Source organism: Aquarana catesbeiana, linkage group LG02 (assembly GCF_042186555.1).
Source record: "Aquarana catesbeiana isolate 2022-GZ linkage group LG02, ASM4218655v1, whole genome shotgun sequence".
NCBI classification, from domain to species: Eukaryota; Metazoa; Chordata; class Amphibia; order Anura; family Ranidae; genus Aquarana; species Aquarana catesbeiana.
The window spans coordinates 136,793,550-136,811,226 of NC_133325.1; the positions used below are offsets into that span (position 1 = coordinate 136,793,550).

At 41.6% G+C, this 17,677-nt stretch overlaps 1 protein-coding gene across 1 annotated transcript in view; it reads right to left on the minus strand.

Moving 5' to 3' along the window:
- Nucleotides 1-17,677, minus strand: part of CUL5 (cullin 5) — a 128,714-nt gene that overhangs the window by 73,552 nt on the left and 37,485 nt on the right. Inside the window, 6 exon segments of the mRNA XM_073613504.1 lie at nt 4,807-4,900; nt 6,174-6,254; nt 6,337-6,482; nt 7,905-8,046; nt 13,491-13,667; nt 16,702-16,801. Coding sequence (XP_073469605.1) covers nt 4,807-4,900; nt 6,174-6,254; nt 6,337-6,482; nt 7,905-8,046; nt 13,491-13,667; nt 16,702-16,801 — 740 coding nt within the window.

A 17,677-nucleotide genomic window follows, 5' to 3' on the forward strand; every position in this document is an offset into this window, starting at 1 on the left:
GTCCAGGAGCGGCTGAAGTGGTTACCCCAGGTATGGGCCGGTTTGCCGGTAAGAGATGTGCAGGATATCGCTAACAGGATAGATCACTAGCGGAGCTCTGCTCAGATGCGTCCGCTCACACTGCCGTCCAGGCCACGCCTCCTCCTCCATGTTTGATGATGGGGATGGTGTTCTTGGGGTCAGACAGCATTTCTCCTCCTCCAAACACGGTGAGTTGAGTTGATGCCAAAGAGCTTGATCTTGGTCTCATCTGACCACAACACTATACCCAGTTCTCCTCTAAATCATTCAGATGTTCATTAGCAAACTTCAGATGGGCTTGTACATGTTCTTTAAGAGAGTGCTCCTAATCTCAGCTCATTACCTGTATAGAAGACACCAGGGAGCCAGAAATCTTGCTGATTGATAGGGGATCAAATACTTATTTCACTCATTAACCTCCCTGGCGGTTTTCCAGAGTGTGGCTCAGGGTTAAATTTCAGCACCATTAGCGGTAACCCCGAGCCACACTCGGGATTGCATTGCAGGATCCTGGTGCAGTATACTTACCTTGTCCCCAGGATCCTGCGATGCCCCCCCGCTGTGTCCGTGGGCTCTGTCCTCCACCCGAAGCCTCTCTGCGCTGGGCTCCTTTCCCTGCGAGTGTCGCGACGCACAGGGGTGGAGCCCGGCAGCAAATTCAAAAAAGTGAAAAATCATAATACATACAGTACACTGTAATCCTACAGATTACATTACTGTATGAAATTATTTCACATCCCTTTTGTCCCCAGTGCTTTGTCCAATGCCCTGCATGCAGTTTTATATTATATATACTGTTCTTTCTGCCTGGAAACTGGAGATTGTCCATAGCAACCAAAAAGTGTCCCTTTAAGTCAAAAGTGGTTTTAGACCAGCTAGAAAACATCGACAGTAAATTTGAACACTTGCAGAATTGAGCGACAGTGAATCGTGGGGAAATTTATTTTATTATTATTATTTTTTATAATTATTTATATTTATTTATTATATTATAATTTATGATTTTGTGTTTCAAACTTCATCATACCCAGGATATCTACTAGACTCTTGGTGGACAGATTTAAGTGTGTTATTGCTAAGAATTACAGGCCTACAATATAAAAAGCCAAATTTCTATGCAAAATAATTGTACCGCTTTGAGACGCAAAAATCTGACATAATCATACTGCCAGGGAGGTTAAAATACAGATCAATTTATAAAACTTTTTTGAAATGTGTTTTTCTGGATTTTTTTTGTTGTTATTCTGTCTCTCACTGTTAAAATAAACCTGCCACTGGAATTATAAACTGATCATTTGTCAGTGGGCACACGTACAAAATCAGCAGGGGATCAAATACTTATTTCCCTCACTGTACTTCTCAATTCTGGTCCACCAAAATCAGCTGTTATGTGTGTCTCGTTCATGAGAGAAGTATGGGGGTTCCTGCTGCTGGTCTTCTTTTGAAAATACTAGTGGCCTAGCCATTTCCAGCTACCATACTTTTGAATCACAGACCCAGAACAAGCATGTTGTAATATGAGTGACAGAAAAATGCCAGAATCAGTGACTCAAAACATGGAAGACAGTGCATCAATAGCCAGGAACCTAGCACTCTGAGGACAGGTCAGAATTGGCCAACAGGTACATTTGAAAGCAGTATTAAACTCCCTAACATTTTTTTTTAATCCGTGCCCCTGCATCTTCATGCCATATTGTGCTAGTATGCCCTGCAGACTTAAATGTAAAAGGAAGACCTCCAGCGCTGTGCTGTCAGTGTGCAAGTGCTTCTATCTTCACCTAGTCTTCCTTCCATGTTTGCTCTGTTCGATCAGTTGAATGGCCAGATCGCAATTACATTACCCCCATGCATGCGTGTGAAATGAAAATGAAAAATGATAGCCCAACCCCGCAGAAAGGTAAATTCACAATATATACCCCCTTACCACCTCCCTGCTACAGGAGGTTACAACAGGTAAGCTTCAGTGTCAGAGCTTATACAGGAGAATTTTGTCACGGTCACAAATACCATGGCAATATTTGGGCCTGGTGTATTGCTGCTCAGTACTGTCACTGGTGGAGGTCACATGCTCCCCCATATCTAGAATGACTCCGACAAAGTGGGCAGGCAGTGATGTAGTTTGAATCGGCGAGTATACCTTGATAATACCTCGATGAGGGGTGGGCTCTTTCAACTGCTAATAATGACTATACAGTAGCTGTGTTGATAACCTGACTCATAAAAATATTTTGAGGAAATAAATGAAAAAAACTGCAGCTGGAGAACTGCCATGGGCAGCTATTAAATGTGACCAGTCTTACAAAAAAGAAATCCATAAAAAAAACAAAAAAACTGTTTAAAATTTGATAATATGAATATTTAGCTATATTTTATATTTGAGTTTCTATGTTGTTTGCATCCAATCTGGCAGAAATCAACTAAACGTAAAAGGTATTTTTGATTGATAAGAAGTTGTTAAATGAAAACAAAATAATCAGTGCTGGTGGAAAATCTCACTGAACTGGACCAAACTGATATTTTCTTTGTTGTGTTAAAAATATTTTTAAAGAAAATACTATTTTAGGCCATCAAATCTAAAATTTAACATTTATTGTTACCTGTATGGCTTGCATATGAGAAATGCATATTGTGTTCAAAATGCTCTGCTAAGGCTATTTGTGCATTCCGAAACACCATTACTGTCCACATATGGAGCTATATATTCTAATGCATACTGTGAACAGAGCACACAACAAGGTGGGTGGGTGGGTCGTGTGCATTAGGTGACAGTGACGCATTTTGTCAAGTCAAAGACTTGTCAGGACATCCTGGCGTGCGGCGTCCCCTACCGTTGGAAACTTGCACATCTTGGGCAGTTTAGTATCCAATCATGTATGGAAAGGGTTTGTAAGGATGGTAACACAAAATTACCCAAGTAATCCTGTTCTGCTTATATATAAGATGTTGGTGTATCTGCAGCTAGGATTGTTGAAGCACAATAGAGAGGAAAAATAAGCCAAGACTTAGTCAACACTAGCAAGTCTATGCCAGTAATAGCGGTTTGTGGTTTTAGCACTGCATGGCTTTTCCGCTAAGCTTACCAATAATGTTCTTCTGTCCTGCTAAATGTGCATGCTTATGTGTCTTTGAATTTGCTAACAACCTGTGCACTTTGAATCTATCTCTACATGACAGAGTGGGCCCTAACTTATATTCAGTATTACTGACAACGTGGGCTGTGGCAGTTTACAATCAAGTAGGGCTGGGAGATTTCCCCCCCCAAAAAAAAAAAATCTGAGATTTTCTTAAAAAAAACTCGATTCACCATCCGAATCGAGGTTTTTTTTTTTTTGGACACCGCGCCGGTCCTGAGGAGCTGCGGGCAGGAGTTTTTAGGCGAGGCCGCGGCTTGGGCCTAGTCCGCGGCATCCGGCCTCGCGGACTAGGCCCAAGCCGCGCCCTCGCCTAAAAACTCCTGCCCGCAGCTCCTCAGGACCGGCGCGGTGAAAAAAAAAAATCTAAAAAAAAATCGATTTGCTTAAATTTTGAATCGATTTGACCTCTCAACTCGTTTCAAGATTTAAATCGATTTTTTCCCAGCCCTACAATCAAGGCTCAGATATATTCATCAAAGTCTGTACACAGAAATCGCACCAAAAAGGTAAACGTGCTTTTGTTTAAAACACAGCACACTACAACCAACACTACTAAGTTACCATGTGTTGTGATGCGCTGCAACTTATGTGCATTGGAGTGACATTATCAATGAATGCTGTGCCTTGGCAAAAAAACTAGAAATTGCCCAAAAACTCTATACAAGCCAGCAGGTAGATCAAGCCTGCCTAATAGTTACATAAAGCCACAGGTTTTCACTGTGCACCATTACAGCCTTCCAGCCACCAGTGTCCTAACAACCAATGATGTCATCGTTGATAAGGAGGACATTGAGTACTTGCCCCTCCCCTTCAGCACCAGGGTCACATTAGCTGAGTGAGGGAAAAGAGAAACATTGGAATACTAATCAGTACCAGTGTGCAAAGGCCTATTTGCTTCGGAAGAATAAATTGCCGTTAATGTTGGGTGTCCTACGCATTTGAATGTTGCTACATTATGCAAAACTATTAGTTTTGTTTTTAATAAATGAGGTGCTTCGAGATTGTGTGGAATTTTAATGGGTGTCTTGACTGAAAATAGGTTGAGAAACACTGCTCTAAGGAACACTTCTATTATAAGTTCATGGTTGCTGAAGAACTGAAGGAAATGCCATGGTTGTAAGGTTTAGTGAGTTAGCCAGCTGTAAGCAGTTTTGTTCTGACATAAGCCTTACATCCTTGTCTGGTACTCTATGATTACGATATATTTAAAATTTTGCTTGCTTTACCTGGATATAAAAGCCAAACTACAATTTTTTGGGAAAAATTAGAAGCTGCACCAGGTTTTAAATGTGGTCTGTGCACTTCACACGCTGTCCTGACACCTTTCACCTGGTAACCTGCCCCCTGTCGGAGGCTTGTAATCTTTGCTCTCTTGCAGCTACACTGGCCAAAGAATCTTCAGCATCTGCACACAATACCGGTTTCCACCCTCTAGCTGCAACACCACTTACTTTGTCTTGGCCAGTGTACTGATGTAGCAGCAAGCGGGTGGAACCACAAAGTGCATCAGAAAGCAAAGAATAATCAGAGACATGGAAGGGGGACAGGTATTAGCCAATTTTTGTTTTTAGAGGCAGAGTAGCGGTTTGTCTAGTTAAAAGGTGCACTTATTCTTTACATTAAGAATACAAGTTTACTAGTAACTACTTACTTTCTGTCTCATTGCGTTTGATCATTCCTTGGCACTCAGCTAAAATGGTTTCTTTGAAAGATGTCACCAGAGCATTAACGCAGCACTCCATGAGCTGTAATTTGGAGCATATGAATTAAAATAAGTATTTATAAAAGTACTTTATGAAAGTCTGTGTGAACAGGTGCACTTGAAACACCTCTAAAGCCTAATATTTGTTTTCTTTAGTTGTGGATATTGTAGTGAGAGGTTAGAAACACCGTCAGGTTTATATTTCTGTTAACATAAAGAAAAGAAATGGGCAGCTTGCAATAGGTAAATATATAGTACCCAAACAAACCAACAAAGAAAATATTGCAGCGCCTCCAAATAGAGAATATTACCAGCTTAAAGCATGTGCTATAAAACACAGCATTCATAATGTGCAAAAAGAATTCACTATATTCAAAAGTAATAAAAAAATAACGTCCAATACAAAAATTCCAAAATATGTGATGAATATCATCGCAAAGAAACTGTCTTTCACAAGCTAATGGAAATCCTCTCCACCATGCATTAGCAACAGAACTAAAATCCACTCATCGACATTAAAGCTGCCAGAAGAAAGCTGCAACAAACGCGTTTGTGTCAACAGGATCCTTCACACGTGATTAACCAGCTCCATTCTCACAACGGGGACATCCCCCAGTACCGCTACTCAAAAGAGAGCAGCCAGTTTTAAGCATGGAAGTGGCGGTGAGATGTCAGAGTGTAGCTCCTGCCCCCAAGCGTTTCATGCAAATGCGTGTCTTTAGGGGACGCCAGTTGGGGCAGGAGCTACATGCTGACATCTTTCTGCCACTTCCATGCTTGGTAAAAGCAGCTACCTTTTGGTGCGAAGTGGTCTACGGGGTGTCCCTACTGTGAGATTGGAGCTGGTTGACCATATGTGAAGGATCCTGTTGACACAAACGCATATGTTGCTGTGTTCCTCTGGCGACTTTAATGTCAGTGAGTGCGTGTTAGCTCTGTTGCTCACGCAGGGTGGAGAGGATTTCCATTAGCTGGTGGAAGAAAAAAAAGTTTTTACTTTAGATATACTTTACAGTGACCAGATTATGAGAGAAGTATAAGGGTTGTCATTGCTGATACCCTTCTAAAAATGATTGTTGTCTGGCTGTATGCAGCAAGAATACTTTATAAGTCACAGACCTGGAATATACATGCTGTAAATTAGTATTAAAAAATTGTCAGAATTCCTCTAATCTTTATACTTGTAGCTGGTCAATGGCTCAATGCACTAAAGTCCATTCAGCAATGACGGAAAGGTCAGAAATTCAGCTTGTGAGATTCTCTCATGACAGGTGTCATGCATTTACAAATACTAGAAATTCTTCCAGCACACTCACCGCTTGCACAGAGTTACATTCTTGCCTTGTCTCTAAGTATCGTTGGGCTCTCTTCTCTTCTTCTTTTAGTTTAGCATCTGCCTGTTCAGAGTGAAATATCCGTTATAAAGAGAATCTCTTCTGGAAGGCACACAGATGTCACACATTTCCAATATCATCTTACGTATTTCATGTAATTCTGTACACCGTTTTGTTGGAGGTAGGAAGGGGCCTGGGTTCGGTAAAACCTCTCTGTAGAATCTAAATAGGCTTTTTCAAAATTATCCCGATAGATCTGCAGTTTGTATTCTGGATTTGAACAAAGATTAACTGAAAACCAAAACACAAGACGAAACCTTTTCAATCAGGAAATCAGAAAACACTTCTACATAGGTAAATATGCTTTGCCTCCCAGTGCTGCCATGATCATGCATCAGACTAGAGACTGAATCATAACTTTGGTCAACCAATAATAATTACTGCCAGCATTGGGGATTTGCTCAGCTGATCGATCAACTTGGGTACATTCAGCCTGCCCATACATGGTTCGAATCTCGGCTGGGTCCTGCTGAACTGTCTATGGCCAGCTTTACTGAACAAAGCAGTTCCTTGCTCCTCTGCAGTCAGCACCGAGATCCTGCTGCGTTGGTGACCCAGGGCAGTGGTGATCTTACTATCCCCAGTCATATGACAGTGCTTGGTCCTACTGATTGTCTGCTAGGCCCAGACTCTATTAAAGAGTAGAAGCTTACATGCTCCTCCATACTTGAAAGTTCCTGGTAGTGTCACTGGCTACAGAGGAGCAAAGAGCTGCAAGGAAGTGCAGGGGATGCAAGCATACCGCAGTAAGAGAATGTCTTATAGACCTTGACACTTTGCCTTGCTTGGGCAAGATGACAGTGTCTTTTTAGGAATCTCATATGTACAAAACTTATTAGAGACATATTAAAACAGCCTTGCTAGGACTGTAAAGAACAGTAACAAAAAGATCTGAAAACACTTTTCCTAAAGAAAATGCTGTTTCAGGCTACCTTTTATGCAGGTTACCCACCTCAAGGCCTAAGCACCTGGTCATGTGATCTAACTAAAGGGGGTATGAGCTGACTGACCCTCCTCTTCAGCACTGGTCATATGATCAAGATTCCAGGAATTAAGACGCATACCAACAAAAGGAGCTTGGAGCAGCATTATCTCCAGGAAAGACAATGCTGGGTTAACACAGGAAGCTTTTTTTCGTTCAACCCAGCGGGCTGAACGACAAAAAACTTACAGATCGCCGCACTAAACACATTCGATGTTAGTATAGCGATCTCCCTGTTGAGCTATTGTGTTCTTACAGGGGGATTGCCCACCCCATAGGCTGCGGGTGCTGATCAGCTGCTCGTTTTCCAGCATATTCGTTCCACAGAAGCCGGGAGCTATACACATGGGCAACTGCTTAACTGACAATTTGTGTACCTAGCTTAGGTGTTATAGCCTTTCTTATTTTTCTTTATCAACCTCAACAAAAATGTTAACAATCCTTTAACTTATTATTTGAGTTTAGTTCCACTTTAGTAAAATAACAGCAGTATACATGTATTACTCATACAGTATAATACAAACAATAGACAATTATATTTTTGTAGACACTGCTTTTTGGGGAGAGGGAGTAAGTGATTACCCCTCACACAGAAAGAAAAAAAATCTGTCTCACCAACATAAGGTTCATATACTGTAAAAAAGATTGCTAGCACATTTTGTAACACATACCATAGGATTCTCTAACACCAATAACTAGTTGGGAATCAAATGCTTCCCCTAACCGCTCCGCGTGAACCAATTTCATTGCACTATCCTGAAGGCGATTCTTTATATTAGAAAATATAGATTCATTCCACGTATCCAGCATCAGCTGGAAGACAAGAAAAAAAAAAACAAGTGAAAAAGGAAACACAAGTATATCACCTTGCACAAGAAACATTGTTTCAACAAGAATTTGGAGGCCCATTTCATAAAAGCGGTCCAATCAGGTCCACCTGTCTGTTCTTCAGGTGGACCTGATCGGACCCTCCATTCTCCTCTATGGGCAGTCGGATGTAAACAGACTTGTGTCCACAAAGCGATATGTCTTTTCTTAAAGCGGTATTAAACCCAATACAGGAAGTCCCCGAGTTACGAACACAATAGGGACTGTAGGTTTGTTCATAAGTCGAAGTTGTTCGTAAGTCGTAACACTGCATTTGTAAGTGTAACTTCCGGTCGGAACACTGCATTTGTAAGGCCCTGTTTCCACTACTGCGAGTTGTTGTGCGACTTGACACATGTGAAGTCGCATGACAATTCAAAACCCATGTATTTCAATGACCCCCGTTCAAATTGGTGGGACTCAAGTCGCAGCGACTCCAAAAAAGGTTCTTACACTACTTTGTTCCTACTTCGGTGCGACTTGTTCTCACATGGCTTTCACCGCTCGCATGACATCGCAACACAAATCACATAGCAAAGTCGCAGTGTAAATCGCGCAACTTTGGGGACGCAATAGTGGTAACATAGCCTGAGTGTAACTTCCGGGCAGAACACTGCATTTGTAAGTGTAACGTCCACCTGTGCATGGATGTGGGATCTTCAGGGCGCTTGTTATGTTATCTGGGGCTCTTCTGGCCATGCAGTACGTACATGTAGTACTGCAGTATGTGATGTGTCCGGAGGTATCCAGGAACAGCGTGAAGCACAAGTGGCTGACATTTGAAGCCGTTCATAAGTAGGAGTCATTCGTAACTCGGGGACTGCCTGTATCAAAAATTTTACATATTGCAGCTTACCAATCCTTGGATGTGGTGGCTGCATTCGTTTTCTATTGTCTGTTATTTCCCCTGGTGATCCAGCCAGTAACACACTTCTTGTCTTAGGTTGTCTGCATTCTGAATGAAGTCGTAAAGCAGACATCAATGGACAGCAGCACTGTTACTCTGGGGAGAGGGTAGTGTTAAGCTGGTCTCACATGGATCGAAATTCAGCTGGTTTACTAGAAGTCAGTCTACCGATCGACTTCTGTTCAACCACCTTGACAGGGGGTGGTAGCAAACAATTTTTTTTTTTTCCTTTTTGGATAAAGGTTTTACATAGATAAATAAAAAATGACCATTGTAAGCACCCCTGCCAGTGTTAAAGTGGTTCTAAGGCCTAAACATTTTTTTACATTAATGTATTCCTTGCATTAAAGTAAAAAATGTTTAGGCATCAGTTTTGGCCCCTCGCCCCCCTTTTACTTACCTTAGGCCTCATTCCATCCAGCGCTGTGCACAACTGCAGCTCTTCTCTCCCCTCACTTCTGGGTCTCGCTGGCTTTGCTGGGGCACTGGGAGCCACTGGCTCCTGCTGCTGTCAAAGCCAGTGAGGGAGGGGTGGGCAGAGTCCCTCCATTGACACAGACAGTGGGGCTCAGGAGTGAGCACGCAATGGACAGAGAGAAGGGGCCAGGAGCGCCAGCGGGGCACCCGAGAAAAGGAGGTTTGGGGCCGCTCTGTGCAATTCTCTTGCACAGAGCAGGTAAGTATAGAGATTTTTTTTTTTTTTTTTAACAAAAAAAAAAAAATAACACTTTTTATTTACAATCGCTTTAAAAATGGCTTGTCTCTACTCTCCAACTGCTACGTGTTCTGGACAGCTTGGTCGGTTAAAGTAAGTTGAAAAATAGCAGACTTACTTGGCAGGGTCACCAGGTGAAAATAAAGGAAAAAAGCCTTAAAAAGAAAATCAATGCAGCCACCACATCTAGGAATAATGAGCTGCAATTGGATGCATTTTTTGATGGTTAAATACTGCTTTAAATCTTTTCTACAAGCAGGTCATATTGACACGTTTTTATTTTTTTAAGCAGCAAATCAGGTGTATTAGTACTATCAAGCAGTTACAGTCTATCGTGCAGGCTAGTGCTAGTATTAGTGTTAGTGTCAGAAGAAAGATGTGGCGTTTCAGCAGATCTGCTTTTTTTTCCATTTAATTTTAAGTGTCACATACAGTGCATCCAGAACGTTTTCACAGCGCTTCACTTTTTCCACATTTTGTTATGTTACAACCTTATTCCAAAATGGATTAAATTAACTATTTTTCTCAAAATTCTACATACAATACCACATAATGACAACGTGAAAGAAGTTTGTTTAAAATCTTTGCAAATTTATTAAAAAGAAAAAAAGAAAGAAAAAAAAAAAAAATCACATGTACATAAGTATTCACAGCCTTTGCTCAATACTTTGTTGAAGCACCTTTGGCACCAATTACAGCCTCAAGTATTTTTTAGTATGATGCTACAAGCGTGGCACCCCTGTTTTGGGGCACTTTCTCCCATTCTTCTTTGCAGGACCTCTCAAACTCCATCAGGTTAGATGGGGAACGTCGGTGCACAGCCATTTTCAGATCTCTCCAGAGATGTTGAATCGGGTTCAAGTCTGGGCTCAGGCTGGGCCACTCAAGGACATTCACAGAATTGTCCCATAGCCACTCCTTTGTTATCTTGGCTGTGTGCTTAGGGCGTTGTCCTTTTGGAAGATGAACCTTCACCCCAGTCTGAGGTCCAGAGCTCTCTTGAGCAGGTTTTCATCAAGGATGCCTGTACATTTCTGCATTCATCTTTCCCTCGATCCTGACTAGTCTCCCAGTTCCTCCCGCTGAAAAAATTCCCCACAGCATGATGCTGCCACCACCATGCTTCACTGTATGGATGGTATTGGCCAGGTAATGAGCGGTGCCTGGTTTCCTCTAGACATGACACTTGCCATTCAGGCCAAAGAGTTCAATATTTGTTTCATCAGACCAGAGAATTTTGTTTCTCATGTCTGAGAGTCCTTCAGGTGCCTTTTGGCAAACTCCAGGCAGGCTATCATGTGCCTTTTACTGAAGAGTGGTTTCCGTCTGGCCACTCTACCATACAGGCCTGATTGGTGGAGTGCTGCAGAGATGGTTGTTCTTCTGGAAGGTTCTCTCTCTCCACAGATAAACACTGGAGCTCTGTCAGAGTGACCATTGGGTTCTTGGTCACCTCCCTGACTAAGGCCCCTCTCCCCAGATTGCTCAGTTTGGCCGGGTGGCCCACTCTAGGAAGAGTCCTGGTAATTCCAAACTTCTTCCATTTACAGATGATGGAAGCTACTGTGCTCATTGGGACCTTCAATGCTGCAGAAAATTTTCTGTACCCTTCCCCAGATCTGTGCCTTGATGCAATCCAGTCTTGGAGGTCTACAGACAATTCCTTGGACTTCAGAGCTTGGTTTGTGCTCTGACTTGCGCTGTTAACTGTTGGACCTTATATAGACAGGTGTGTGTCTTTCCAAATAATTTCCAATCCACTGAATTTACCACAGGTGGACTCCAATCAAGTTATAGAAACAGCCCAAGGATGATCAGTGGAAACAGGAAGCACCTGAGCTCAATTTTGAGCATCATGGCAAAGGATGTGAATACTTATGTACGTGTGATTTTTTAATTTTATTTTTATTTTTTTATAAATTTGCAACATTTTTAAACAAACTTCTTTCATGTTGTCATTAAGGGGTATGGTTTGTAGAATTTTGAGGAAAATAATGAATTTAATCCATTTTGGAAAAAGACTAGCATAACAATATGTGGAAAAAGTGAATACTTTCCGGAAGCACTGTATATTCATGTGTCTGCACAGCAGTGCAGTGTGTTGCTGTGGGATGATAAGTGGTGCCATCTAGTGTGCTGTGGAAAAATGTAGACATGCTACACTTTTCTGCACTGCAACACATCGCACATCACTCCGGTGTTGTGGTGTGAACAGGTGACCTGCGTTTATCAAGTGTGGGAAAACCCATGCCATCGCACATAGCGTCCTTTTTTTTTTTTTTTTTTTTTTTTTTTAGGTATTGCATATATTTTAACAAGGAAAATAAGTGGCAGCAAGCTTGAACCTTTTGCTCAGTGTCAGGATATGCATACTGTTTTTATTTATACATTCATAAAGTGACATTAAAGCTTCTTTTTTTAATTAAAATAACAAACATATTATACTTACCTGTTTAGTTTTGCACAGAACAGCCCCAATCCTCTTCTTCTCGGGTCTCCCGCCGGCGCTCTAGGCTCCTCCGCTTCAGCAAGTGCCCCTATGGAAAGTGGCTTTCCACGTACCCACGTGGGCTCGTTCCCGAGCTGTCCTGTCTGCATCTATTGACACAGAGGAGGTGGCTCGGCCCTGCCCCCTCATCACAGCATTTGATTGACAGCAGCGGGGGAGCCATATCTACCTGAACAGGGAGGAGGGAGACAGTGGTGAGAAGCCGCTGCTCTCGTGCACATTGCTAGATCAGATTGGGCTCAGGTAAGTATAAGGGGGGCTGGGGGGATTCTGCAACACAGAAGGTTTTTCACCCAAATGCATAGGATGCATTAAGGTGAAAAACTTAAAGGCTTTAGAATCACTTTAAGCCTAAAGTGGTTCTAAAGGCAAGACGTTTTTTACCTTAATGCATTCCCTGCAGTAAGGTAAAAATTGTGCCAGTAATTGTACGCCCCCCCACCCCTTTATACTTACCTGTCTATGGACGCACTTACCAGGGCTTGGGAGTGCGCCCACATGTGTGTCCCCATAGTACACAGCTTGCGCACGCAGAAGAGGAAGAGTCTAGAGCAGTGATGGCGAACCTTGGCACTCCAGATGTTTTGGAACTACATTTCCCATGATGCTCATGCACTCTGCAGTGTAGTGGAGCATCATGGGAAATGTAGTTCCAAAACATCTGGGGTACCAAGGTTTGCCATCACTGGTCTACAGCATCGGCAGGGGACCCCAGAAGAGAAGGTTTGGGGCCAATACCTCTACACAGAAAAGGTAAGTCTATGTTTATCATTTTACGAAAAACAAAACAGGGCCTTCAGACTAACATCAGTATCTACCTTCATGTGAAATTTTAGGCTGCTGCTCTTGGGAACCTTGGAAGATTGAAAGAGAGGGACGCCACAATGTTATTACAAACAGGGGTCTGATGTAAAATGATAATCTGACCATAAGTGGATATATCATGCTGAATACAAACAAGCTTTAGGGCAGTCTTCAGTATTGCTTTACACTAGGACTAAGAGAAATAAAGACATCAGATTGTTGTTCACATCACATATTTAACATACTGAAACAATGGATCTCGGCAGCATAGATATAAAGCAAAGATAGCAAAATGTCTCACTGATCATCATTCTCAGTTAGACATTTACCTGTCTATCATGAACATTTGAATGGAAGCCTCCATTTAAACATTGAAAAACCCGATTCATGAAAAGAATGCTCCGATGCACATATGACAAAAAAGTAGCTCAATGTTTCCATTGATCAAGGCTTACCTTTCTAACAATACTGTCTTCCACATTTGATTTCTTGTTACTTCCTTGTTTTCCCATTAAAGTGATTTCTAACTGACAGAAGGGTTTGGGTAAGATGTCGCACTGTGTAAAGAACTTACGCCATTCTACAATATACGCCTTCAGTAAAGCAGTGTCATCCTGATGACTGAGTACTCTCTAAAAAATAAATAAAAAAAATATTCATCCAACAATTACGGGAAGCATTAAACCAGTGTCATTAGCCAGTGAGTTCTCTATATATTCCTATGCAGAATCCACTAGAGGATTCTGATACAGCATGTTGTGCTCTGTTCCCTTTACTAGCACAGGAATAAATGGTTAACTTGGTAACTAGCTGCAGTCACTGTTTGGCAGAGAATGTTCCACTTGGCTCCCTCAATCTTTCAAATTAAGTCTGTCAAGCCAGGTGGTGCCGAAAGGTCCACCCACGCCTCAAATTTTGCCCAGTTCTTCAGAAATCATTTGAAATTCAAGCCATGTATAGCTACTATTACTCTACCCAAAAGAGATGACCCTATCACCATAGTTTTCAATCATAGTGCTTACGTGGGTTTGTTATTGATCATTGTGCATTGAGCAAGGCACATAAATAGCTGTCAAACTGTTGTTAAAGACAAAAGGCTGTTACAGTAGAATTCAGTTAAAAAATGCATTAAAAAATTAATGATTGTCATCATATACTGTAACTGGGCTAAAGTCAGAAATCAAAATATTAAAACAGTCATTGCTGGATTGTTCCTAAAATAAGGGATCCCAAGTTTTAGTCCTGACCCTCACTAACCTAAAGAGCCATTGACATTGAACAAGCATGCAGGAGTTCAGATATCACTGGTTGCATGTCTTTTCAAGTCAGTGAAGCTGGGATCAAAGACTTTTTACTTTTAAAGTCAGCATTGGCAGCTTCCATATTTCTATCCACACAGGTTTATTATATTTTGAGTTCTGAGTAGTCAACTATAGCAGCATTCATAATAGCTCCTTGCATATCAGGGGAATAGTCTGATTCCTGGATTCTGTGCAGTCTAACTTCTATTGTCAAGGCTTTTTCTTATGGCACCTTCATTCCGTGGACATTGGACAGCTACTGATGATGTACTGTCAACTCCTGCAAAACAGCCTTACATTATCGCAACATCCAGCTTTATACTCAGCATCTTACTGATCCTAAGCCTCGGTTCACACTGGGACGACTTGTCAGGCGACCTAGGTCGCCTGACAAGTAGCGTCCCGTTCAGTACAATGGAACCGTTCTAATCGGAGCGACGCATGTTGCTCCGACTTAGAAAAAGGTTCCTGTACGACTTTGGGGGCGACTTGCATAGACTTCTATACAGAAGTCGTTTTGCAAGTCGCCCCGGCAGTCGTGTGCAGGTCGCCTCACCGCAAGTCGTGCCGCCTCTGGTGTGAACCGAGGCTAAGAGTGGTCCAAAAGTATGCCCTTCTCTGTGCTTGGGTCACAGGCAGTGTACACAAAGTCAGGAGAAAGGGAAATACATTTTTAGGCAGAGGAACTTCAAATGCTAGAAATATTTTTTTAGTTTACTATAATTTAAAGGAACTTTAATTTAAAGGAGGAGAAGTACAGCTAAAGCTAGTTTGAATGTACTTTTCCTGTGGATCATAAGAGAGCAGTTCGTTCTTCACTCCTGTGACGCCAAAGAGCAGGTGCAGGCTGGGGCAAGATTGCGACAATATGGTCAGGGTCTGCCCACAACCTTGGACCAGCACCTGGCTCAGCCTTAGAGCGAGCCTCAGAGCAGGAGTAGCAGAGAGCCGGTGACTGACAGTGACCAGCTCTCTACTTACAGAGCTCTGAGAACCAAGCGATCAGTGGTCTCTGCTCGCTCGGTTCTCAGTCATCAAGCCGGAGGGGGGACAGATGCGGCATCGGACCAATGCTGCATCCACCTAGCTAAGTATGATTCTTGAAAAAAAAAAAAAACTTTTCTCCATTTCCTGACCTGCCAGGCTGCATGCTCCGATAAGGGTCTGGTATGGATTTTGGGAGGGGACCCCACGCTGTTTTGTATTTTTTTTCTTCATGATTTTTAATTGCTGGCATGTTTTCTTTACGTTCAGCTGTCAGCGGGGAATCTGCGATATTTATCAGCACATTTTTCATTTTGTGATAAATACCGTATAATCTTTTTTTTTGTTTTTTGTGAATTTACTTTTTTTTTTTACCGCATGCACACATTTATGCAAATGAGTCACGTGACAATGTTGTCGCATGCAGTAAATGTTAATGAATTTACCCCTATTTGTCCTGTTTACCATTATCACTGAATGTAAAGGAAAATCTAAAGCTTCAGATTGTTCCCAGAACAGTAATAGAGGGGAAATCTTTCAATGGGGACACTAATTGTGGTGACCTTTGGAGCAGGGATTTCCTCTCACTTCCTATTTGGCTATGGGACTGGAAGTGAAGGTAAACCTCCGCAATGGGACACAGATGGCAAAATCAAATCTGACAGGGGTTATAACCCTTCCTTACTCTATCCAAAATGAAAAAAAAAAATGTTTTGCCTATAGTTCTAGCCTAAAGTGGATGTAAACCAGATTCATGAAATTTGAACCTGGGCACATATATCTGTAGTGTTTACTTATCTATCTCCAAAGCCCTAAGTCCTGTGTCTTTATGCTGTTCCGTTCTTCTGTTATCAGCATGATAACTTCTGACAAGTTCTCCGAGAGGGGAGATAAAAGCAGCTGGAAATTTGTGTTGGGGTGGGTGCTATAAATAGATTAGCAGACAACTGGTCTATTCACAGCACAGCTCTGCACATTCCTTCCTTCCTTCCTCGGCCTATGTGGAGTGGGGGGGTGTGTGCCTTTCCTCCAATCAGCTGTCAGACAGTGTATGCCACGACTCCACACACACTGCTGAAATAGAAAGGAAAAAAAATTGAACACGATGTTCACCGTCAACAGTGTATAAAAGAAGATATACAAATAAAATAGGGAGATTTGTTTAATCTCTGTGTATCATCTGAGGCTATTCACTTCACTGGGTATATGAGAGGGTTTACATCCACTTTAAGTGCAGGGAATTATGGCAGACACTCAATGGTATTTCATTTTATTTGTTATATTACATTTATGCAATGTCTCCCAGAGAAATTGACATACACCCACTGAATAGTACAATCAAGTATTAGGTCAAGAACAGAAAAAAAACAATACTACTCACAGCTTGAGCCTGCTTTATAAACTCTAGAATGTCTTCTTTTAAAGCCTGGTGGATTTTTGCTGGGCCTTTGTCATCCCATAGGCAAACTGCATGCACATCTCTAAAATTAAAAAAAAAAAGGAAAAGAAAAAATGTATCACCTTTCAGAACCAGATAATCCACAAAGTGAAGGGGAGAAAATATGTTAAAGAATCCCCCACAAGAAATATACATTTCAATGTAATGCATGACAACAAAATTATGAATTTCACAACCGTAGTTGTTACCCATGCCATGATGGAGGGTTTAAAAGTGTATATAAACCTTGACTGAATAACATTTTGTTTACTAATGCTCATTGTTTTATAAATAATTGCTTTTTTGAAATTACAATACCTTTTTCCCTATCCTGCTGCCTTTTGCAGCCATTGTGATAACAGTAGATCGTGACTGCATAAAGAGCACTGAAACAGCTACTCGTAGCTTGCAGTGGAAGCCTGTGTGCCAGGGTCACAGCTCAGGAGCACAACTAGAAGTTAGAAGACACTTTAACCGGTTCAATACCGGGCAATTTCACCCCCTTCCTTCCCAGGCCAATTTTTAGTTTTCAGCGCTGTCGCACTTTAAAAGTCAATTGCGCGGTCGTGCGACGTTGTACCCAAAAAAAATTGACGTCCTTTTTTCACCACAAATGGAGCTTTTTTTTGGTGGTATTTGATCACCTCTGCGGTTTTTACTTTTTGCGCTATAAACAAAGGAAGAGCGACAATTTTGAAAAAAACACAATATTTTTTACTTTTTGCTATAATAAATATCCCAATTTTTTTTTTTAAAAACACATTTTTTCCTCAGTTTTGGCCGATACGTATTCTTCTACATATTTTTGGTAAAAAAAATCGCAATAAGCGTATATTGATTGGTTTGCGCAAAAGTTATAGCGTCTACAAAATATGGGATAGATTTATGGCATTTAAAAAAAAAAAAAAAATTTTTATTT